The sequence below is a fragment of the Phalacrocorax carbo genome, chromosome 11 (assembly GCF_963921805.1).
Source record: "Phalacrocorax carbo chromosome 11, bPhaCar2.1, whole genome shotgun sequence".
In the NCBI taxonomy this organism is placed as follows: Eukaryota; Metazoa; Chordata; class Aves; order Suliformes; family Phalacrocoracidae; genus Phalacrocorax; species Phalacrocorax carbo.
The window spans coordinates 2498567-2524549 of record NC_087523.1 but is presented as its reverse complement, the minus strand read 5'-3'; the positions used below and the strand labels follow the sequence as shown (position 1 = coordinate 2524549).

General features: G+C 43.8%; 1 protein-coding gene across 1 annotated transcript; it reads left to right on the top strand.

The window, feature by feature from the left end:
• The first annotated feature begins 10247 nt into the window (after positions 1–10247).
• On the top strand, positions 10248–18721 carry CHMP1B (charged multivesicular body protein 1B). The gene is made up of 8 exons (XM_064462840.1): positions 10248–10344; positions 12901–12998; positions 13704–13850; positions 14514–14582; positions 14919–15026; positions 16022–16065; positions 16904–16976; positions 18011–18721. The coding sequence occupies exons 1-8, from the start codon at positions 10329–10331 to the stop codon at positions 18053–18055; spliced, it is 600 nt and encodes a 199-aa protein (XP_064318910.1). The 5' UTR covers positions 10248–10328; the 3' UTR covers positions 18056–18721.
• Positions 18722–25983: the final 7262 nt, after the last annotated feature.

The following is a 25983-nucleotide window of genomic DNA, read 5'->3' as shown; positions in this document are numbered from 1 at the left end:
TGCTGTGTCAAAATTACAGTATTTGACCATCAGCAGAATGAAAAGCAAGCCGTGTGTATGTCCTTTATACATTGTGGTATTTGGCTTCGAAGGCGTTTTACAAATGAGCCATTTTATGGCAAGAGCCAACGTTTAGGGGCTTTATGCAATACGGGGCCTCAGGTATCATGAAAATAAAATGTACCCTGTTTCCTCTTACAAAACATCAAGAGTAACGGCTATTTCTGTAGGCTTAGCTGAAAGGCATCAAACAATTGCTGTTTCTAACACTGCATTCATGAGCTCGTCATAAACAACTAACCCGTGACAAATATTGGTCTACACCTGCGTGTTAAAGCACACAGGAAAGGGAATAAAAACCAGAAAAGGGGCATGATGAAGGAAGAGTAAAAGCAAAAGAAACACTGAGCTGAAACACCACGGACAGGCAGGGAGAATTTTGTTTACGTAATGAATGTTTTAAACCTCATTGCCTCATTCCTGTTCTAAAAGCCATCACCACCTGGAAGTGTACGCGTTAAAATGGCAAATCCAGATACCTCCATCGTGTCTGGAAATTGAATTCTACTCTAGTTCTTCAGCACTTTTATTTAATAATTTTTTTTTCATATTTTCACTTCTTTTCTACCTGATCCCCTTGTGCAGCTTCGTTTTGTCAGTGTTTATTTCTCCAAAGTGCTATGGAGGGAGCAACAGATAACTCACAACACAATAAAACTTAAGGAAAAATAAATGTTTGTTGCATCAAAGACGAAATGGTGATTGTGTAGGAGGGAAGGTGAGGGGAGGAAGCAGGCGCTGGACTTTAAATTGCTTCTTTTGGAAGTGGTCTGAGAATTGAGAGTAGGTAACTCAGAGTACAAAATGGCTGAGGTTCTAAAATGGACATATCAAGAATTCAAATGCAAAAAGCAGGAGGAAAGCACTCAGAGATAGTGGCTGTGCAGGGTGATTTCAGCCAAATGAGATGTAAGCAATCAGTACTGGAAATCTAGGATTCATTTGAAGTAAGGTAAACCAATTTGTTTAAAATGTTATTGGCTGGAAAAAGCCAACAACTGCATCTTCATCTTTCAAAAACACAGGATAGAGCAAACCCCTCCTCATTTTACAGAGGCAGAAGGTCCGTACTGATAGTTCGGAGATTAGTCAACAGCTTTATTCATTTCAAAGAGGAGGTCATTCAGGTGCCAAATAAGTGACTCAAATGTCAAAATTATCACTATTCCTTTTTCCTAGATGAGACAGGCTGGAGGGTCTTAGCACCGAGTTACTGTGAAGCGATGTCTCATTCTCCCCCCAAACACAGCTTCTGGCCAGCTGAGGCGTTACTAAAACGGAGCTGAACCGGAAAAGCCCAAAAGCAGCACAGCTGCGCAGCACAGGTATTTCGTTTCGGTCTATGTTCTGTAGAAGACATTTATAATATGGTAAAATGTGCCAAAAGAGGGCCGTTTCCCTCCCACTCCTGTGACAGCACTGCAGATTTCCAGACAGCAGCAGGGAGAGATCTCGCAAGGAGGGCCCCCGCCGCCTTCCACCTGTGGTGCTCTCGGGGTCTGGCCATCGATGTATTCCCGGCGTCAGGGATGCTGCTGAGAGACAGAGGACGGAAGAGAAGCCACGAGTCTTCTTGCAGCAGGCTGCAGTGCAAGCTGGCTGTGCCAAGGGAGTAAATTGAATCAAAGTGATGACACAACTAAAAGATCCTGCGTTCACTGGATCTTTCACGGGAGACTGGGCATTTAAGACACACTTGCTTTTTCCAGTCCCCTTCCAACCTTTTAATCTGGAAAAGCAGCACCACACTCCTATCCTGCTACCACAAAGAGTTCTTACTGTCTTCTAAGCACTGGCTTTTCACTTGGATCTCCAATTAATTATAAAAAAATGAAAACCTTAAATATTTATGAAATCCAGAAGCAGATTCCCAACCCTGTAGCATTCGTGTGAATGCTCCAGCTGCAACGGCGGCAATGGGATTACCTTTGGTTGACAGCAGGGCAAGGAGAGACAGAAGTTGCCCAATTTTTGCTGAGGCAAAATGTATCCGTCAGAGTAGACTGAAATTGGATGGGGATCCCTCCACGCGAGCCAAGCAGGAGGGGAGAGAAGGTAGCAGCTGCTAGCCAGAGCTGGGGGCAGGGGTCTCCCTGTCTTCATGTGCAATGAAGGGTTCTGCTCCCCTCACAGCAATCCCTGCACTTGGACCTTTAAAGCGTAGAACCAAAATGGGTCAAACTGCCTCTTCCATGGGCAATTTCCTGCAGGAGTGTGCAGGTGGAACAGAGATCAGACCATGATCCCCACGCTCCTGGCAATGGCACCGGACTGCGCATCTGCAGATTCCCCCAAGCTGCAAGATCAGCATTTTAAGAAGTCTCTAGTTGATGTAATTTACCCTGCAATTTTTATTCCCTTCTCCATGAAATAGTAAATTTCAAATGAAAGCATGCAGAGAATATGCAATTTATATATTTTAATCTACTTTCAGTATGTTATTGTAATGAAAATGTTTACAAATACCTAAGTTTCCTTGCAATCTGTACTAACTCCTTGGTACGTCTCTACATCTGCCCCCGCAGCAGACAAGATATTTAACTCAGGTTGCTGAAGAGAAGTGCTGGGTGATGTGTCTCCTCCAAATTTCTTTATGGTTTTTTAGTAATGAAAGTTCAACGATGTATGTCAGTTAAAAAAAAACAAACCAAGCTGTATTTCCTTAGTAATGCTGCTTGTCTCTTAATCACTGCAACACTGATAGGATTCAATAATAAACGGGTCAATAATCCTTAAAATCTGCTCTGCAGTTTAATCTTCTTAAAAACAGGACTCTGTATAGAATAAGCCACACGATCCGCAGATGAACTCAAAAACATCAGGTGGCTGGAAGAGACCGCCCTGAGCGCTCATTTTTGCAGCTAGATGCTGTACTCTAGCATAACTATACTTAAACGCCGTGGTGCTTGGGGTGAAACCCGTCTCCTGCAGAGCCGACGGAAACCCCAGCACTTCACACACTCTATCCTGACACACAGCCGGCCAAGCGACTGCAGAGCAGTAACAGCGATTTTTCTTGTGACACAACCACAACCACCATGTTGCCATGGCAATGATTGAGCTCCATTGGCAATATTTCACTTACAGTCCTCCAGCCATTTAAAGGTTTTTTTTTTTTCCAAGAAATGGAATAAATGGTAGCGTGAGCCAAAAAACCCCAACAGGCTACTTTCTCTAGACATTTACTATTTTAAAATTAGAAAGCAATAATCTGCCATTTTTCATAGGTGCTATACTTGGATAAGCTTATCCATCGTGCCGTTCAACTGACCAGCCCTCTGGGCTTTATTGTTAAATTTCACTTGAACCAAGACACAGCTTTCAAAGAACATCTTCTCTATCGGCGGCGCGACGGTACTAACACGGTTTGCAATCTGCAAGGATATCACAGCTCAGTTGTACCTTTCTAAATTTACTTTGGGAACTATCGGTAGACAGTTTGAGGACGCAGCAAGCAATGAAGTCAGAAGTGATCAGGCCGATTTCTTGGGGCATCCATGGAAGTCCTCTTCTCACTGCCCTTGTTTTTCCTTCTCAGGGCCATGCAGGATGTTAGACGAAGGATGTGAAACCGTGTCCGAGTATCTCTGCTGCCATGGAGGACGTCAGAGAAAAGGGAGGAAAGCAGCTGCATGCATTGGTTTGTAAGTACTCAGCTTTGCAGGAGGTTTGTGTTCTTGAGAAATTGGGAAAGCCAGAGAGGAGCCCAACCCCAGAAGGATATTTCTGCAGCAGCCCAAAGGGAAGAGGGGTTTAAGCTGGAATTTGGCTCTGTTAGCTTATGTCCTGGGCAGCGCTGAAGAGGTGGCAGCCTAGCTGGCTCCCCCCTGTGTCAGCTGTGTGAATCCGATTTACACCTTTTCGGGTTTGATTGAGGCAAAACATGACATGCTCCTATTTCTGAGCAGTTTTTGCTGCCTTCTTCTCTAACAATGTTGGGGATAATCAGGTCAGTTTTACTTCTCTTGGACATCACTGAAATGAATCATTTTTTTTCAAAGCGGATGATCACTCTAATAGTTCCTACCTAATGTTGTTGCCACCTCCAAATCATGTCCTAATTAATGTGTTCCAGTAATATCATGGAAAAAAAATTGTGGATGGTCAATGATGTAGTGTCTGTTCCTGACCCTGGAAAACCTTATTCATTTAAGTAACTATTACTCATGAGAATTATTGCGCGAGCTTCTAGGAGGCTGATTTCAGCGGGACCATTCATGCAGGAGCAGCCTGCTCACTTAGTTCTCCATTAAATATGTTAAATCACTGCTACGCCTCTCCACAGATTTGGTTTTAAAACCACAGACAATAATACTTGCTTCTGTGAGCTCGAGATATTGAGAATTATCTACCAACGTGGACCAGATCCAGAAAATCATATACCATAATTGCGCCCTTTCCCATCTCCTGAAAAGGTGCTTTACATAGAGCTCTCCCGTCAAAAGCACAGAGCAGAGCAGCTGCTAGTCACCACAAGTCTGACACCGGTAGGTGTTTCAAAGCTTTTACAGGCAGGATCCAGCAATCTTTATCATTATGAATTCAGACTCCCGAGACACAAGCTAGAATAATTACTGTTACTAGCTTTGCTCCAAAGTGTCTTCTGCCCCACTTATTACGGCTCATTTGCCAGAAGTTCTCCGCCGTTATTACCGTATCTACACGCTATTCATATATGAATTTCGCACACTGGGGTGAACGAGGAAGCTGCCGGGTCAGATACGTCACTGTGTTGGCAGGGTGTGGACGGCGATGCTTCAGCAGAACAAGACATTAAAAATGCAGCGCGCGAGCTGCCTCTCCTCGTGCTGCTGTGCCGCGGCCAGCTGCGGGGCCATCGCTCCCACGCCGCCCAGCCAGAAGCTCCCACCTTCACCTCAGAAGGCAAATTAGGGAAGCCCTCTGGACTCCTTGACCCAATCTCAGACTTCGTGTTCTGGCACCGCTTCCAGGCACAAAAGGCTTTCCTTTATAAATGTTTTTACATGGTCTTTTCAGAAGTAACAAAATGAAGGAGTTTATTCCTGCTGCCTTCCCATAAACAGCAACAGCGAAATAATGTTCTTAGGAATATCTAAGAAATCCTATTCAGTATATCAAGAATTCAAGAGAGACATAGAGATTCATCCTAAGAAAGAAATATGACTGATCTTAATAAATACAGACTTGAATTTTCAGAAAGCAGGATTAAATTTCCTGCTCCGATACCTTTTCTGAGCACCCTCTTTATAAAGAACACAGATACCCGCGTTTAAGACTGAGAGATAAATTCATTCTCATGAAGAAAAAATGTGACTTCATGTTTGAAAGCTTAGCTAGCTACGAAGGAATAAATCAGCATTTTTCCCAAAGCATTCTGGTATCTGAAGACAGCCTCCTCTGACAGAAGTAGTGAAGATCAACCTCCTTGGCATTGTCCGATTTTCACCGCTGCTAACAGCTTCCCATTACCAGCCCTAAGACATTAAAAGACCATACTCAGTTTGGAAGAAAAATCAGAATCTTAATATCTATTTGTGTAACAAACAGATGAGTTCGCATTAACACGGCCTGTCTGTACACAATAAAGTTTTATACATTCCATTTGAAAAATGCAGTCGCTTCCCTATTCCGACGGCTAGCGGCACTCACAGTGAATCAGTCAATAAACCAGCAAGAGCGTTCTTTGGGTTTTAGCAGGATTAATCCAGTTATGTTAGCTAGAAAGATTTGTTAAAGAAACAAAGCCCTTAGTGCGACAGCTTATTTCATCTAAATGAAATGATGAATGAAACCTAAAATCCCCCATGGAAGACCAGGTCTTGAAGAGAAAAACATCTTGGCCTCAGTCTAACTGCAAGCTCTGCTCCTCTAAAACATCTACCTCTGAGGACCCGTGTTACATTTACCCTGCAGCAAGCGAGGTCTGACTGTGGAAGAGTCAGGGTTTGAACCTGGGGCGCAGAACAGGCTGGGTATGAATAACAATACTTTTAGCGTTTCGATTGAGTTGCTGTCAGTTTTGAGTTAAGTGTTATCAGAAATTAAGCTTATGCCACTTCTCAGATATGGGATGCCAGGACTGTACCACTTTCAATGACCAGATCGCTGATTTCCCCCCCATTTGCCACCACCAGATGAGACGAGTCAAACAGCAGCGATGGCAGCTCCAGGAGCGGTAGCGGGAGGATTAGTAACTACCCCAGCGCTCTTCTGGGATGGTGACAGTCGTGGAGATTTACTCCATGCTTACCTGCAAGTTAATGAATGATTGGCTCAAGAGGATTTTTAGTATCGTAAAAGATGAGAGTCCAACTCCCCACTTGCTGTAAATAGCTGACGTGTTGCTTGGAATGCCAGCAGGTGAGACTCTCGCCCTGTTATCTAAAGAAATAAAAGGCAACCCAAAAACCCTACATCTTAAAACAGACAATGTGCATTTTGTATCTAACTAGAATGTGTCACTCTTTACTAAAACTATTCATTTTACTTCATCCTATTAAAAAGTTATTTAATTAAAAGCTGGAGGCAATCAGAAAGACATTCTCCTAAATGATTTGAAGGGTGAAAAAAGCCCTTCAGCTAACGACACGCTTGTGAACCTTAGTTTTGGAAGTTCTGTTCCTATAATTACGTTCTATCTCGCGGTAAATTCAAAGGCCGATGATCTTATTTCTTCACTCTTTTGTGGGTGTTGAACAGTTTCTTACGTAGATGAACACTGCTGTCGTTTCATTCCGGGGTTTGGGTGGGGGTCTGTGTTGTAGGCGAGGTCTGCACATCACGTTACGCTGTCGTTACCACATAATACAAGGAATGAGAGTCCTCCTTAGTTCTTTCAAAATTACTGGTTCAGACCCCCTCTCTCTTTTAATAATTAGACATCGCAGCACTTAGGTTAACAACTTCTGGCTGAGAGATGCACCGTCGGGAAAACACCTGCATCTCAAGGCATCCGAGTGACTCAGCAAGGTGACTCAAAGAAAATAATTTGACTTGCTGGAGGAATTAGCACATACTGAAGCGGATGTCAGGAGCTTACAGAACGTCACCCCCAACACAGCTCAACAGCCAACACAGCTCACGTTTGGTCTTTGTGTTCAGAGTGACCCAACGAGAAACAGTGCCCGCTTAGTGGGGTATCTTCTACTTAGGAAGACTGAAATGCGGACAATAAAGTAGCGAATTTTGGAACTTTTTGATAAATATGATAAAAAACACAGCTTGGTATCAAATGCTTGTACTAAAGGCTTTATATAGGTCACCCTTGGCTCTCTGAAGAAGATTCAGGTCTCTGTTCTTCAGAATATTAACCTTATTGCCACCAACATTTGTACTAACTGCAAGTCAGTGGAAGTTCTTCCAGTAACTCCAGTGTGTGTTAAATCAGTATCTTTTTTTTCAGGTTATTTCTCTTTTTCTCAGTGTATTTAGATTCTGCAACTTAGTCTAGTTCTGCTTTGTTCTGCCTCAAAGGGAAGACCAGAGATTGCTCTACCCCAGAACAGCCTACAGTTGCGGGTCGGCCATACTGCAGGGAATTCAGTGGAGGGACACAAAATCTACAGAAATATTGCATGGGATTTATAGTTCATTTAACTATCCTCATGGAATAACGTTCTGCTTCCTCTGAAAAGTAGTTCCACTGGTTTCCTCTGCTACTGGAAGACAAGAAAGAGTAGCAACAGAGAAATCTGATGGCACAAGTTTTCAGTGTTTCCCCAGTGCATCAGAATTTGAGGTTATTTTCTTGTCAAGTTTAAAATTTATTATCACAAAGAAATTATTACAGTACATTAGTATTGTATTTCATTATATTTGAAGTGAAACTTAACACTGTGCTCTCAGAGGGGATAATCTTAAAAACAGGACAGAATATTTTAATGAAAGTATAAATAAATTACAGGTAAGGCCAATACCGAACTTTAGACTATGTTATCCTTCCCTACATATATCAAGATTTCATACATGTGTGCGCACATATAAACACATGTACGTACATATATGACGTGCTGTACAATAACTTGGCTTTAGCCAGAAGTGCAGTAACAGGAACTACAGCACTCTGCAGCAACCGATCACTTATCTATCTTTAAACTTCTGCATTAGTCCCATTGCTCTTTCGGTTTGTTTGAATGCTGTCTACAGAAGCTTAAACACACAGAATCACAGAATCTTTAAGGTTGGAAAAGACCTCTAGGATCATCGAGTCCAACCGTCAGCCCAACAATACCACGTCTCCTAAACCAAGCCCTGAAATCTTAAGGTTTGGTAAGCCGAGGATAAATACTTTGCAACAGGTAGAGTGTGTCTCCCTGCCTTCTTAGTATGGTTACATACCTTGTTTATTTTATATTTTTATAATCAAAACATAATAATATTTTATATGAATCCCTCTTAATATACATAAAAATATTCTAGGCTATATATATATTCTTGGCATATAGCATTTCTGTATCACAGTCTACTTTGAAATATCAAATCAGCATTTTTTAGCTATTTTTTCAGGGAGAAAAAAGGAAGGCATATGTAATCAACCTCTTCATTTTTCCAATCCAAATACATATAATCCTGATTTTTTTAAAAAAAAAATCATACCGTGTATTTTAACAAAGATACGTCTTTTAACAAATACTTACCTAGTATTTTCAAATCGTGAGTTTAAATCTAGTAAGATCCTCACTCCTCAGTTATTATTATTAGTAGTACATGCTTACATTTACACTCAGTGAGTTTATTAGCGCCCATAGGATGACACACAGTGCCCGTCACTAAGCCCGTACGTAAGGGTCTCCAGGACCGGGGCTTTAAACTGCATCGCCTTAGAAGAGGGACCTCATTTTATTTTGGTTTAGGCCATATTTATCAGGGATGTTATTTAAACTGGGGATGAACAGTCAGAGCTCAAACTTTGCTCAGGTTGGTACGTTCTTGGTGGAAAGGCGGGAGCTGATTGTGAAGAACTGCAGAGAGCGAATAACTGGCCAAAAATATCGCGGATTAAATTCAGTGCGGGTATATAGGCAGTGATGCACATGGAGAAATCTAATTTCACAAATAAAACAAAGGTTCTGAGCTGCCTGTTACTATTCAAGGACAAGTGTTGGGTTATAATGAAACTAAATAGAATATCAGGAACCTCTGTGAAGGAACAGGGAACAAAACGGAAACCAATATTACTATTATCAACAAAACCAAGACAATTTGATACGAAACCATCTCTCTGCAAGAAATGAAGGATGGGAAACGCTTACAATGAAGCGAGTCCGAAAAAGAAATGGCAACGGGCGTTTTCCTAAAATTTCTACAGAAAAATGAGTGTCACCAAAAAGGTGCCTAGGGAATGCCTGCTTCCTACCCGTCCTGACAGCGAACTGAGGTGCCGCAGTGCGGCCAGGAGCAAGGCCACAGCCGGCAGCCGTGCTTCCCACACCGCGCCGGAACCGTCTAGCGCAGCGCCTTGAGACGACGGAACCCCTCACGGATCCGAAGCCCTGGGCGTGTAAAATGCACCAAGCCATTAAATTCGGGAGCGTGGCTCAGGAGGTACCTGGATCACCCGTGTGTGGGTGCCTGGAGAGCCCCCGGGTGAACGTCCTGCCCTCGCAGGGCTCCCCCGGCAGCACCAAACGCCGGTACTGCTTCGGCTTAGTACGCGCTTTTACGTGCTTACTGTATCAACTGGCATGCCAGATGTACATGTAAGCTTATGTATCCAGCTTCTTCATCTCAGATCTAAAGCTTTTTGTACCACTATCCCCCCTTGAAAACGGTTACCAACACCCTTTGCATTTTTTTCCTTCATGACTGCCCCCAACTCACTCTGAAGCAACTCAAGTCGCTCTAGATACGCATTCAGTAGCCTTCAAATATTACACAGCAGAGTTTACTACTATTAATGCCTTTATAAATGGACAACCAAGAACCAAAAAGGCTGCCGGAGGGAATAATTCTATCAGCTCTTGCTGCGCACGGCAGCCAAGCCGAGGTAAAACCCCTCCCGCCGCCGTGCTGCCGCCTTCCCACCCGCTCTCTTCCAGCCCTGCCGCCTTTGTGCCGCTCAGCGCCGGCAGGACGGCCGCTTCCCCGCCGCTGCGAGGGGCCCTCCCCCGCGCCCGGCAGGCGGCCTGGCCGCCGGGGACGGCGGCGCGGGAGCTGCCGGGGAAGCGCCCGAGGGAGGGCGCGGAGCCGCCGGACGGGACGAGCCGCCCTGAGGAGACCTGCGCGCTCCCGCCTCCGCCCGCCGCGGCTGCGCGTAGCGGGGCGGGGCAGCCGGAGCCGGAGCCGCCATGGCCAACATGGAGAGTATCCTCGGGGCGCGGGGCGGCGCGGAGCCCCCTCGGCGGTCGGTACCGCCGCCGTTCCCGGTCGCTGCTGGGAGCACCGGGGCTGGCGGCCCTCACGGGGCGGGGGACGCGGCCGGGGCTGGGCTGGGCCTGGGGGAGGCGGCGCTGGGCCCGGCCTGGGCTCGGGGCGGGCCGGGCCGAGCCGGGGACCGGCGCTTCTGGGGCCGCTCCGGCCGCGGAGGAGCCCCCGGGGCGCGGGGGGAAGGCGGACGCGAGTCCCCTCCCTCACGGCGGCGGTCGGTGGGGCAGCGGGGCGGGAGGACGGGGGGGCTCGCCTCGCCTCGGAGGGCCTTTTGCAGGAGGAGGAGGAGGAGGGTGCGTGGTGTTTGTGTGACACTGGCAGCAGCTGGGCTCTCTAACCGTGAGGACTGCCCTCCGTGCCGGGGTGGGGAAGGGCGTGGGAAGCCCAGTTTCCCTTCCCAAAGCAAGGCCAGCTAACCTTAGGAGGGGGAAGGCGCTGTCACCCCTGCCAGGGCTGCGGGGCCGAGGGGCAGCCGCTCCCTGGGGCAGAAAATGCGGTTTGCGGTGTAGAGTTGTGCAAGCCGTGCGTGAGGGCCGTGCGTCCCGCACTGTGCGCGGCCCGCGGGGATGCCGCGGGGCCGGCGCGCCAGCTCGCCCCCCAGGCGGCGACCACCCGAAAAACCCTGCCGAGCTTCCAGGGGTTGGAAAGAAGGGAAAACCCTTACGGGCAAATTTCAACATCCTCGCGGTGCGAAACTGCCGTAACGCTCAGGGGCAAACCCGCCCCAGCCGTTGCCGAGGTGGAAGCGTGCTGGCAGCGCTCCGTTGCCGGTTGTGGCGGGGCCTGGCGGGCGCGCTGGGGGAGGCGGCTCTGAGTCACCCATCACGGGGCCGCTGGGTTTCGCTTGGGTTATGGCACATCGGCGTTTCAAGGGAGGAGCGAGCGTGTGCTCGTCGTGGGATGGAAGACCTGTGGAGGTGGCAGGGCGAGCTATTTTAGTGTCAAAGGTAAATGCCCCAGTGAGTAACTGAGGAAGTTATTTCAAAATAAACTGCTCTCAAACGCTGTTGCCATGTAATCGGTGTAAACAGGTGATGTCATGTTTCACCTGGTGGTTCTGGTCTCTGACCTGAAGTGTACTTGACTGAAAAACCTGAAGACGTTTTCCTGTGGCTCAGTGCAGTCCACATATTGCTGCAGAAAGGGATGGCGATCTCGGTTTTAAAGCAAAGAAATAAAAATGCAAGCAGCAATTTTAGCGTTACTGGGAGCTGCTGTAACAGATGCCCTAGCTGTACAGGCACAGCTGTTTCCTTTTTGTAGCCTGCTTGCGCTGTTTAGAGGATAATGCAACAAATATATTAACAAACTTCCTGATGCCTTCAGGTTGCTGTCAGAGCTCTAAGATGCATGGCTAGACTTTAAAGGGAAAAAAATCCCACTTCTGGAATAATTTATATACCTGAAATATTAAAGAAACCTCAAATACCTCATAATGTTTAGCTTTATGTGCTTCTGCTTAACTGTTCAGCATCTTCGTACTTGCTGCATCTTCCTTTTGGGATATCAGAAGGTGGCATGGAAGAAGCCTATAAAGCTTTGTACTTCCATTTTGCTTGACAAAGACTGATATTATCCGAAAGCTTTCAGCAGCAGCATTTTAAGAGTATGGTTTTCTAATTGTTTTTACAGCACATACTTTATTCTCTGTCAGTAACGGTTTAATGCAATCATTCTAAGCCACTATGAAGGTTTGTTGTACTGTATCCTTAAAGCTTTCACTTTAAGCAGGACTTGAACTTTTTAAAAAAGAAGAGTTTCTCTTGCCGAGTTAGGCATTCTTTCCCCAAAGTCAGATGACAGAGCTGTCGGGGACCCAGCACCACTCACATGACCCAGGACTGGGAGGCTGCTCTGTAAAGGAGCTGCAGGAGCAGTTTAAACCCCAGGTCATGCTGTGGCTTGAGAGGGCAGCCCTGCCTCCTGGTCTGTGCCTGGGCACGGTCAGCCGAGCCCATTTGCTGTTACGCTCTTAATTTGTCTGTTGTTCCTCAGTGGTGTGTTTCTTTCCAGACGGGGAGGTTCTGGGCAGGCCAGTAAACCGCACTTCCATTTCACTAAGAGTCAAGGGCTCTGGGTGCGTGAGTGCAAGTAGCTGGCAGAGTCAGGCTTTCAATTCCTCTTCAGGGAGGGTTGGTTTGTTGTATTTATCGGCCTGGAGTAGGTTTGATGTTAAATGGAGCCAGTTTGGCATCTGAACTTATTTTTTACGGCCTTATGTTTTAGAATCCAGATGATAAGCGGCATTATGCTTGTAAAGCAGCTTGGTAGGTCTCCTTATTGTGTGAATTTCAAGGGCTTACATAAAAAACATTTTAATGTTATATTACATTATATATTGTGTATATTTGTACAATATTAAAACATCCAAGTTTTAATATCACTAACGGGGAAACACAGTATACACCAGGTTTGGTAGCACTTCAAACAGGAGAGCAGAATACTGTCATGAAAGGATTGATCCTGCCCTTGAACCCTTAACTTGCGCTGCAGAACACCTGTTTAATTTGAAGTTTGCTGCAAAGGAACTCAACAGGAACTCAAAAAAATGTGACAAAGAAGAAAAGGCTGAGAAAGCTAAAATTAAGAAGGTAAGCGGTGGGTCTGAAACAGGCTCTTTAGATCTGTCGTTTACCTATTATAGCAGGAAAAATATTTGGTATTTTTACTGTTTCTCTGGTATACATGATGGTAATACTGCGATAGATGCCTGTGATTTAAAATTTGTAACTCTTCCCATTCTTATTAATAAATGTGAGGATACGTTCCTATGGATCCTGCTGTACGGCTTGTGGCATTTGCTTCCTGAGAAAATTGTCTTGTGTTTTGTTAGAGACTGCTGTTCTCAAAGTTAAAAATACTTAATCATAATGCTTAACATCTTGTATTAAAAGGCTTATGAAAATGAACTTTACTACTTCAAGGACTCAAAAAAGAGAGAGACTAAATTTATTTGTCTGTATTTTTGTCCATGAAATACAACCATACCAACCGTATCTGTGTTTGGGTCTTGATACCGTAAACATTTTTAGGAATGAGAAAACTACATTTCTGTAGCTCTGTAAAACCTCCTACTTGAAGGGCATGCTAGATACCTTCCCTGGAAAGAAGTTAGGAGTTCACATCCTGAAGAGTGAGAAATACTGGGGGAGGAAGGAGGGTTTCTCTTAATAGAAAAGATATTGTGATGAATTGATGCTTATTTCAGAACTGAAATAGGCTATTCAGGAATCATGTTTACAAGAGTAGCAAAGGTTAAAATGCTTTTCTTTTTTTCTCCCCCCTTTTTTCAACAGGCAATTCAGAAGGGTAACATGGAAGTTGCACGAATACACGCAGAAAACGCAATCCGCCAGAAGAATCAAGCCATCAATTTCTTGCGCATGAGTGCCAGGGTAGATGCTGTAGCAGCAAGAGTTCAGACTGCAGTGACAATGGGCAAGGTAAGTCTGTTTTCACAAATCTGTTGCCAGGGTGAGATCTCTGATCTTCTTAGAAGTGACCTAATTCTATCTCTAATGAGCTGAAAAGTTTCAGTTTTAATTTCAGATGTAGCCAATAGTAAATCAGGTACTGGAATCCCCCTGGCGGCTGCTCTTTAGCAGTGGATTGCTGCCCCTTATGTTTTGTGGCTGGTAGCTTCTGTCAGCTGGCACTATTCATGCTCCTAAGGATGCAGCATGGTGTGCTGGTTATGCTGTTCGGATCACTTTGCAAAGATATCGCTCCACTTCCAAATACATTAAGTCATGATGTAGGACGTGTGATTCCAGAAAGCTGTTTTAGCTCTGCTGTGCTGCTCTTCAGCCAGAGAGTTTATTCTGCCATGTGATCTGTATACCAAATATATCCCTTAACGTGTGACAGGTCTCAAGACCCAGAAAAGTTAATGCCACATACACTTCAGTTTTTAGTGAATTTGCTCTCAGAGTGCATGTTTCAAGTGGTTGAGTTAATGTATAGAATTTGGAATGGCGGGAGCTGTAAAAAAAAAAAGTGGTGCTCTAGATGGCTATAGCATGAGCACTGCTGTTTGATACTGTAGAAACTCTGGCTAGAGGTGGGAGAGCTTGGAAAGAAACTGCTCTTTTTTCTTTCTCTGTCAGGTAACGAAGTCGATGGCAGGGGTAGTGAAGTCTATGGATGCCACGCTGAAGAGCATGAACTTGGAAAAGGTGAATAGACTTAATTTTTTCTTGGAGGTGCACATCGAAAGCAGAAAGGGCAACGGACACACGTTTTGAGAGGGAAATTCCAGTCAAGAGCAAAGGTTTTGCAGCGAGGTTGCCCAACATGGTTGTGAAGTCCTCACAAAGGGAAATGCTCAGAACTTGACTGGACAGGGCCCTGACCAACCTGCGTGAACTGCAGTGTTAGATCAACTTCAACGTTCTGGTCTCCAGAAGCTGCTTCTTGCAGCCTTCATCGTGCTGTGATTGTGGTTTTGCCAGTTCAGATACTTTTCTCTTCCGTTATCTGCGGGTCATTGATTTGGTTCATATTTTTAATAGATATCTGCACTAATGGACAAATTTGAGCATCAGTTTGAAACGCTAGATGTTCAGACACAACAGATGGAAGACACAATGAGCAACACTACTACACTAACAACGCCACAAGTAAGAATAGTAATTTTTTTTTAAAACAGGTTATCTTAAATTACATGTCTAAACTGCATGGAAATGTCTGATTCTCTTCTTTCTGCCTACTTTAAGACATTGCAGCAACTTTTTTGCGTTGTGCTTCTTTGTGATGAGGAGACTTTCAAATTATAGTCACAAGTACAGAGGAGCACATAGATGTATTTTAGTCTGTTTCACTGTTCTATAGCAGGCTTTATTTCATATTGTGTCTTGAAAACTTTAACCTTCCTGCTGAATAAGCAGCTTTTTGATGAGGAGTTAATGACCTTCTGAACCAGACAACACTGCAGCATTGATTATCAAAGCAAAATATGCTGTAAGAAAATCAATAATTCCAACTCAGTGATAGTAATAAAATTCCATTAGTCACCACTAAGTAGTAGTATGTGCAATGGAAAGGTTGTATTTACCTGCTTTCAATTTATGGACATGTGTTTACTAAAATAAATTCTTAAACAATGCTTTATATAATTAAGAATTCCTAGCCCCCATCCCCTTGCGCTATTCGACAAGGGGCTAAACGTGCTGTTCCAACAGAAGTGCTCTCAGAGAGAAATTTACTGGAGGTAGGGCTTCGTAAATAAGCAAACCAAAACCCAAATATAGTAAACCGAATCTAATGGAGATGGGCTTTTCCCATGTTGTGCAAAGCAGTAGCTAATAATCAGCAGTTGATAACACTTAAAATATTCAAGCATATGTTGGGGTTTTTTTAGAGAAGTTTAATTCTGTAGAAGCGTTACTTCAGAAGCTTGAGTTCAGTTACTGGGAGTTTAACAGGCTGAGCACCTCTGCTCATTATTTTTGAGTTCCTACAGGGCCCTCTGGTGGTTAAGCACAAAAATGGTCTGTGAAAGGCATTTACCTTTAGGTCAGTTTTGTTAACATAATTTCTGTTCTCTCAAGATTTAATGGAAGAGCTTGTCGTCACCTACAATATGCAGCAATCAATTTTCTTTTCTTTACCCTAGAACCAAGTGGATATGCTTCTACAGGAAATGGCAGATGAAGCAGGGTAGGTAAAATTTTGACTATTCCTTGAATAAATCTTGGCTCCATCAACCCTTCCGGGTTAACTTGAAGGTCAGATGTCCTTGTTTTATGTGTCTGTCTCTTGGAATCAGAGAATAATCAGTGTTTTCCTTTCACCTCTGGGAGTCATTCTCATAATAGTTTAGTTGCCAGTATTTCATTCAGTTTTCACTCAAAGCTACTGTGGATGTCAGGATGCAGGGGTGGTTGTGCAGAAGCCTAAAATCATGTGTTACTTGTCATGTCAGGGTAGCGTGTTATTATTTACTTGGACTAGCTTTAGCGTTAGAAGTCCTTGCCATGTTTCTCCACGCTTTTCCTTGTTTTTTTCCCCTTTAGCACATTAAAATTTCCTGTAGTTCTGCTCTTACACGCTAGACATTGCAAAGTAGGCCATCATGATATAGTCAAGCCTTTGGGGTATACTGAAATATTTCAGAGAATTTTACTTGCTTTCTTGGTGACGCCTAAGTTGGAAGTGTCGCTCTGTTGGCTCGGGGATAAATACTTCCGACAAATTTTTAAGAAAAATTTTGTTTTATGAGTGAACTTTTTGTCATTCATATGCATGCCATGTCTGAGATACCTCTGTGAAACAGAAATCTTGCTCGCTTCTGCTTAAGCAGGATTTATTTAGCTATTGCTAGTTATAATATCTGACTTGTCGTCTTGGTAATGAGTCAAATTTACTGACCAAGTCGCCTAATTAGCTGCAGAGTAGCATCCGTGGGATGCCAGTTGCTCTGCTTGCCAATTATTGTGCTTCTTCCTTTCGCTGTATATGCCTGACTGTTTTTTTATGTTTTGTTTTCTCCTATTAGTCTTGATCTGAACATGGAACTACCTCAAGGACAGACAGGTTCTGTTGGTACAAGCGTTGCCTCAGCAGAACAGGTAAACAGAATCAGCTGAAATCAGCGTTTCTAGAGAAATGTGATGCGCGAATTAATGCTTCACTCGGTCAAAACAGGCTTGCTAAGTTGTAATTAAGATTTTAGCTGTCAAAAAGAAATAGTGTGTTGTTAAAATGGTCTTGCAATCAAAATAAAAACAAAAAAAACCATTATCTGCTTAGTAAATCCAGAAAGTTTAGAGTCTAGTTTCACCTGTATTTTTGCACAGTTATTTCATAGAGTTCGAAGCAGTTGGCTCTCCTGCCTACTCCAAATTTCATGAATCCAGCCATCTCCCATAGCATACACGAGGTCTTCGGGTTTTTTCCCTTTAATATGTGAAAGGTCTTATGGGACTAGTGCAAAGGATTCCGCATTTGCTCTACATGGATAGCTTAGCATTTCTTTTGCATGGACAGGTCCCAGTGTCAAGGTCGCAACGATCTTTCGGTGATCGTTTTCCCATTCTAGGGGAATATATCTGAGGGAATGGCAAGAGAACGGTTTATTTCTGTCACCCCGTCTTTGTGGAGAAGGCTGTAGGGAGCCTCATCTTAACTGAACAATGTTTGGGAAGCCCCAACTATTCCACATTCTTGGAAAAGTTCAGTTTCACCTTGTACCAGGCCTCAGAAACAAACAGACCTGCTGCTGTCTCGCTGTAGCAGTTCAGCTGGGTACCAGCCTTGGGCGGTCAGGGCTGCGTCCAGTTAAGGACGCAGTTTGGTAAGAGCCGATTTACACTTGCAAAGATGACACGTGAAAACCCCGCAGCCCCAGACCAACCCTATCTCTACTTGCTGTGTTCTGAAACTCCTTCCTAGGGGCCCACTGCTGGAGGTAAGGTGGCTGCACGGACCTCTGGTCTTGCCTGCTACAGTCATTCCTGAGCTCTTAAGCAAGTCTTGTTAGGACTCGTACATGAGATAATTTCATATCATCTGGACGTGAGATTGCTTGACAGTTGCAGAACTTTGCAAAAATTGATTTTCGTATTGCTAATAGCTGGTTTCTTTGTGTTTTACAATTCTGCAGGATGAGCTGTCACAGCGACTGGCCCGCCTACGTGATCAAGTTTAACTTAAACAAAGCTGCAGTTCTTTGTACATGCTTTCAAAATGCCCTTTCTGTAACTAACCCTTCACTACACTAGAAAGGTGTATCCAGTATGGCTTAGGTGTTTGAATATTTGTAATACAGGAGACTTCACTCCTAGCTTGCTGCTCTTTCTAAATACATGAAGTAACCCAGAAGTATCAGCTCTCTAATGTCCTCTTCTGTACATTTTGAAGTTGATATATTTTCTGCAAGCTTTTTTCACAAAATCAAGTTGATCATCTAAGTCAGCTAGTAATGGTGGTACATTCTAGCTAGAAGAAAAGCAGAACGTCACTGATACATATTTTAAATTATGAAGTGATTTTTTTTTTTAATTATGAGACCTGTTTATGGTTGAAGAACTGATGTATTCAGTTCAGGTGACTGTTGCAGGTAACTTCCTTTAGCAGCCAAACTCCTGGGACACGCAACGGTGGACTGTATGGATTTCTTGGAGAATACGCTTGTTAAAACCAATAAGTGGACTTCAGTCTGGGTTTTTTAGTCTTCTAAAGCTGAATGGCAGTTGTGCTGAAATGAGTTGTTCAGTTAAAAAATAAGTTACCAAAAGCTGTTTTCATATAATTGGGAACTTGTACAGCGTCATCACTGTAGTACAGGAGGAATAAAATCTATTTTTCAACTCTTGTCAGTTCTGTTGGATGTTGCAGCTTGCTTGTCGTTCAATGGCAGGTGCTGTAGCTTCTCCATTTTGCTTTCTTCTCCCTGTCTTGGGGTGCAGCCAGTTACCCCACTCGCCTCTATTCCTACCAGGGCAGCATCTAGTTCCTGATAACAGGGAACTCACGCTGTCGATCTTTGTTTCTTTTTTTTTAGGTTCAGGCTGAGAAGTAACTGAAGCCTACTTTTCTGCATTCCCTCTTACCCTGTCTTCGCTTGTAATCTAGTCCCTTTTCTGTACATAAGGGCAAGTCTTGGGATCATATTCCATACTTCAGTGTTCTTCCATATATGAAAAACACCGAAGTGCTCTTCCTCAGGTTCAAATCTTCACAGTCCTCCTTCATGAGTCCAGGTCCTGACCCCGTCTTCTCTAACTGGGGCACTCCCTTAGATCCGCTTTTCCTCCTCCATCACCCAACAGGTGAGTAGCAGACGAGTAGAACAGCCCAGCTCGGTCAAAGGGGGCAGGCTCTACCTCAGTTGTGTTGGATTAAGAACAGCTACTTTATTTTGTAAGGTGTGATGTGGCTCTCTGCAGATAAAATGATCTGTAATACTGCAGTTGTACGGAGAAGCTTGTTTGGTTTGGTGGTCCCTTTGATGCCTTTATATTTCTGCACAGTAAGAGAGAGTACTGGCTGCTCTCAGTAGCTTCACACTGGCTGCAGTCATGGTAGAAATTTGCAGCTGAGGCTACTTGTGTTGGTCTAAACAGTGATGTTAAAATTCTCTTTCTGACTTTTGGGGCTTGTTTTTTGTTTTATCTTTGCAGGGGTGAGGGAAGGTGTCAAGCAGTAGCCTTAGACGTAGTTCTTAATTCGCTGGGGTTCAGGATCGTATGGGTTTTCCAGCGTTGGGGAAATATTTAAAAAAAACCAACCCAACCCTTCTCTTTTAGTCAAGTTTTCAGTAAAAACATGCAAAAAATGGAGAAACCTTTCAGCGCTGTTTCAAACTATTTTGAATGTGTTATTGAAATCGCTTTGAATGTTTAGCAGGATGTTGGGTACTGAAGTATTCAAGGCTACTGTTAAAATAAGATATGGAAAATAAGACAGACAAAACAACCTAAACTGTGGAATCGTGTATCTCTCACTGGCAGCCTAAACTAAACTGATTTTTTAAAAATGTGGTTTTCTCACCTGTTTACATTTAATTTCAGTGCAGCTTTTAAACATCTTGAACGCTCCTCCTGAAAATAGGAGAAATTGAAAGGCGTTTAAAAACCGTGTACTTGCATGTCTAGTCTTGGTACAATCCTTTCAAATTATTACCAAGACATCTTAGGAAAGAGGCTATATACTTTCCCCCCCCCCCCCCCCCCACCTCCTTCTGAACAATATAACAAAAACATGATGGTAAATCTATGCAACCAGGTTAGCCACGACCGTGGTAACCGCTTGTGTGCGTGCCTTTGCCTTGCTGAACTTACTGCATGGTTTGGATATTCGGTCACTTATCTCACGATAGGGCTGGAATCCTCCTCCTGTGAAATAGATCCACACGTGAGTTTACGTCGTGGTTGCTGGGTGGCGGAGCTGTACCGTGAAGTACGGAGGTTTTCAGTGTTTGGTACTAGACAACTTCAGCTAGCTTGTCTGGCTTACTTTAATGTGGAAGACTGTGCTGCTTTTAGACTGTTCCTGGCCATCCTGAAACGCTTTGAGGGGGCAGACGGCAATTCTGAGGTCCCATGTGTTTGATTTTCTGGGTGTGTTTTCTTGCCGTGAGCCTTGGGGCTTTGGAGGAATTTAAAAACAAAAGGAGGTGAGACCAACTAGATAGCTGCAATGATAAATAAGCTTATCTTACTGGCTACACACAGCCTGCTTCATAGTTTTGAGCTTATCCCAGGCTTGCTAACTCCAGTGTTGGGACAGATTTCCAGTACAGTTCTTTTTAAAGGGATAAACAAGTAAACATAAAGGCTTGACTGTCGTAATTAACGTCACCTCTGCGGGACTGTGATGCAAAGAGGTCGGCAGGCTTAGCTGACTTGGGGAAGAAATAAGTGTTTGAAACAATGGGGTTTTGCCCTGCTGGCTTCACCCTGAGAATTGCTGCGTATTTCAGCAGGGCCCGGGTTCCGTATTGGTTACTTCTGTGTAGGGATCTCCTGCCCTCTCCTGGGGAAGACGATTTCTTGTCTCTTCAGAAGCACTTGTGTGTGAGAGCTGGCATTCAGAGAGTTTTAAGAGTTATATTTTGAATGTGTATATTTTTTCTCAAGTCTTTTGGAAATGCTTAAAACTGGAAGTTACTCTCAGAGCAGTATTTGAGTTTCATATCCTTCCTCTATTCAGGATCTTCTCAAAATAGTTGCTCTTTTCTGAACAACTGTGGCTCCTCACTCCTACCTTGCTAGTGTTTCTTCAAAGTCAACTGTATGTGTTTGTAGAAGTTCATTTCATGTTATATAAATTGTACGTGCTTTTATGTACCTATTACCAGATAATATTTCAGTATTTATTCTTATGAACAGACACACCTAAAGTCAAACATTGCTTGAAATGTTGCAAGATGGTTTTCCTCGACTTTTTGGTTTTTTCCCTTGGTTACTAAAATTGCAAGTGTGTGGTAGCATTAGCCTTCATTCATTTGAATTCCAAAACTGAAAGCCGTGAAGAGCTTCAGATGAAAGGAGAGGGAAAGAAAGGAAGAACAAGAACTTGAACTTTCTTGATTGCGGTGAGATAAAACGATCAAGTTGCCTTTGTGGAGATCCTCAGAGCCAAAACATAGTGGAATTTTGTCAAATACAATCAGCAACTGTATACAGAAATTCTGAAGCTGGTGACATGTATGGAGAAGAGAATTTTTGTAGCTCTGGTAGAGTTCACTTTGAAAACTGCTTTACGTGTATGGGACAGTTTGTAAATGTAACTGCAAGTGGTAAATAAACTGTACAGACAACTGATTTCAGATGTGTTCCCCGGTTATATGGCTGTTTGCTGGCGGGGCCCGGGCCACGGATAAAAAAGCAGATGTCATAATGTCGTCGGTGTTTTCCTGTGAGAAGATAATCAGAAAATTACTTTCTTCTTATTTTGTCTCCATAAAGATTTAAAGTGGGTACTACTGAGAAAGATATAGGACGAGAATTTAGGGAGTAATTAAGTATAACAACAGAAAATCTATTTAAAAATTTTTTTTTTTTAATGTTTAGTCTGGTCTGGAGTGTATCCCTCATGCTTAAACACCTGAGAGGGCTTTCTGCCCGTACCGTATATAACAAGGGGTCACGTGGAAAACTGGCAGGTGATGGTGTGGCTTTGAGTTTGTCGTCCCAGAGCTAAAAACCTTCCATTTCTAGTTTCCGCTTCCATCGTTGTTTGGGAACCAGCAGAGGGAGCCTCAGGCTTCGGTTTTGAATAGGCCCTACATAAATCTTTATTTAAATTCTTAAAACAAAGGACTTCCAGAGTCATCTCGAGCTGGTTTAAGGGACTGTCTCTCCTCTGGAACCTCTGTTTCAGGGCACGATCGAAGCCGGGTAGGGCGTGCCGGTGTAGGGGCTTTGATCCTTGCCTAAAAGCCCCTGGTGTGCAAAATACAACTTGGAGACACGTTGCCCGGGGCCGTCCGCCGATTTGCGCCAACGTCTAGCCATCCTCGCAAAACGCACTTCACAACTTTTCTTCGCTGTCTTTAGGCGTTAATTTGGGACCTGGAGATCTACGGCTAGGAGTGCGGTAGTGAAAAACTTTGCGCCTAAAAATTATAAATCGTTCAATTTTTAGTGAAGTCCTCTTGGGTTTCTTTAGCGGTTGTGTCCGGTTTCTTGGGCTTTTTTGTCCTGTGAGGATAATTCTATTTTATACAGAAGGAAACACACACTGCCGCTGATGGAAAATGTATTTTAATAGAAAATGTCATTTCTTGTCAGAGGTGTTGCTCACGTTGAGATTTGATTTGATGAAGTATTTCCTTGGGTTTCAGGATTTTCTCTGTCCGTACAGCGCGGTGCATTTCTGGGCTTTAACGTCAGCATTCATCCGTTGCGAAGGCCTGGTTGGAGCTGACGGCAACTCGCTGCTCAGTGACCTCCCTTTTTTGGTGTGGGGTTGGTTTTTTTTTTTGTCAAACAATATTTTTCCAATGAAATCCCGAGAAGGGTCAGTGGCCTTACTTGTATCGGAAGCAGCTCTCCTCATTACCATTCAAATAAAGGAAAAGAGCGATGCGAACAATCTGTAACTAATTTCAAGTGCCAGTTGAACCTTTTTACCTTGGAAGAAGATGCAGTAAGTGAGTCTTACAGGCTCTCGCTTGACCTTTGCTACTCTTTATTAAGAAAGTCATGCTGAATCAGCCGTGATACGCAGTCAGGGTAGAAAATCAATGGGCCGTAGGATCCCACCTCCTCCCAGTTCTTTGGAAAGTTTTCCAGTGTCTTCCAGTGGTGCCGGTTGCCACGAGAAGCAGCCGGAACCGGACCATCTCGCAGCAGAACGGCTGCTTTCAAGCTCTTATCTAGAGACAGGTGATTTCAGAGGATAAAAGTACTTAAGTATCACGTATTTCTAATCCACGAGACGGTTGACTGCTGCGACGACCTGGGCATTGCTTAGGATATTCCAGACTTGTCAACTCCGAGTGGAAGAGTCTTTTTGCAAAAGTGTAAAGCAACAAATGTTACCTACCAACAAATATACGTATTTGAGAAGATAGCAGTCAGCTTAATATCATTTCCCTACTATCTGATTCATAATTCTTTATTACAATCAATTTCTGTCAAAATGAGCTGTCAGGGATAGTAAAACATCTCCAGACTTCATTTGAAGACACTATATGTATATTTTTAACTCTTTCTTGTTTTTCAAAGATCAATTTAATGTAATCCTGGGGTCTTTATACAGGATATTTCACTTTGTTCTTATCGCAGTCAGGGCTTTGTTTCTTGTCTCTTGCTGCAAAACAGGTTAATATTGGAACCGTTAAGCTCTGTAACTGTTGCTTGTGATTCTTCAGTTCCAGGTACAGACTGAAGCCCCAACCTTTGACTTGACACGCGTAGGAGAAGCAGGCAGCCCCGTTCAGTGTTGTAAATTAGTTCCAGTCTCCAAAAGACTGCTGTAACTAATTGATATGACCTGGAAGTGGATAAAGTCCATAACAGTAAGATCAACTTTTCCTCTAGTAATTTGACAGAATCTTTTTTTAAAATCCCACGTAGGCTACATACCCCATTTGTTCTTTTGTGATGGGCGTCATTTCCGCATTGAAGTGATGATGATTTTCCAGATTTTTGCTGATTTGTATAGCAGGTGCCTGAATTTATTGATGCCAGGAGAAGGGAGAGATTCAACAGCAGCAACAACAAAAAAAAATAGGGTCTCCTGGCAGCAACCGTATATCAAAGTCGTTGCTTATCCAGTTTCGTTGCCGTAAGTATTTGACCATTGCTTAAAAACTGGGTGTCTTTGTATAAAACGTATGCTTTTAACGCCGCCTTCTGCAGAGGTAATCCTAGTTGTAAAGACAGCAGAAGTATCAGTGTGTTAGTGGTGATCATTCCGTTCAACAGCAGCGCTGCTTTTCATCCAAACATTTTAAAAGTACACTGTATGATAAAGATTAATACTTACCAAACCCCCGTGTTGCATGTTTAAAGCGGCAAATACAGAATATCCCGGGTTCTCTTTCAAATGTAATGCTTTTATTGCAGTTTTACAACTTCAGTTAGCCTGTGGTTAGAGTATTCGCTAGACCAGGTGTTCCCAAGCTCTTCATAAAGGTTTATGGTGAGGTTTGGGAAATCTGGATGTTTTCTCAGGATACTGTTTACCAAACCACATGAGTATTCCTCCTCCTGCTTATAAAAGACGTGCAGGAAGACGGGTGGTTTGCGGAGTCGCTGGATCTCATTTATTTTCTACAACCACACGGAAATCAGAAAATTTCAGTGTTCGTGTGGGGTTGGACTCTTGCAGAGTAAGTTGATGAAATGGGCCCTGTGCGATGGTAGCTGTTAGAAACTCTGCATTTTAGTGCCTAGCTAATTTTATAAGAACAATTTTAGGCAGTCACTGTAGGTAAATACGTGCCGCTTTCTGCACGGGCAGTGATTTGGGGAGTTTCTTTGTGCACCTCTGCTCCCAGCCTGCATCCCCCCATCTCCCATCCCCGTGACCAACAAGTCCGTTGGGCTCCGCAGTCATCTCACAGCGAACAAAAACTCGCCAGCAGTGGCTCAGGAGGGCCCAGTCTCCTATTTGTTTGTGCTCTAGTGGGATGTGAACCTTGGTCTTCGAGGGTGAAAGGTTGAGGGATGCGTGTCTTGTTTACCTGTGCTTTCCAGATAATGTTTTCCTTTAATCTATTAAGCAGACACACCATTTCGTCCCTTGGTGTACAATGGGATCACTGACGATGTGCTTAATTACTACCAAACCGCATGTGAGTGACTGATGCCAGCAGACAAAGAAGAGTCAAAGCCCGCTTGTCAGCCTGGAGGAATTCAGCCCGGCTTCCCCCACCTCCCACATTTAATAGAAACATCTTTCCACAGGAGCGCTGCATTGTCTGCTGGATTTATACCCAGCTTCAGCGCTGGGATGAGGCCGGATTGGATGGCTTTCATACGAACTTTGATGGCTAAGGGGAAACTAGGCAAGTAGGAATGAGGAGATTCCAAGCTATCAATGGATTTGAAAACCCAAATATGATTTTTTTTGAAAGTTATTTAAAAGAACCTCCAAACCCCTATAGATGCATGGAATTAATTCAACCGTTGTAGCCACTTCTGCCTTTCAACGCTTTCGAGGCTTTTTTTTCCTTACTGAAGAATTTAGACATTTGCATGTCGTTGCGTACCAAAGAAGGCATTTGGACTTAATTTTTGGCACTGCTGCAAAACTGTTGTATACATTAATCAGCCAAGGTATATGGCTCGGTCACATGCTGCGCGGGGGCTGGTTCACAGACACAATAGGATGGAGAAGATACAGCAACACAGCTGCGAAACATATTTACCACCGAATAGTTAGTCACACTTCTGGAGTTTTAATTGAATTACCTTTGACAGTGAACAGCAAACCTGGTGGGTGATCTACTAAATTTAACTGATGAATGGGCTCCCTAAAATCAATTAGCATCTAGGGCTGTGAGCATGAACACATCCTGTCGCTCTGCAGGGACCGGAGCGGGATCGGAATGACAGCAGCAAATGTGAGACAAAGTGAAAGCATGCATCTCCTGCCGCTGCTGACCTCTGCTACCCACAT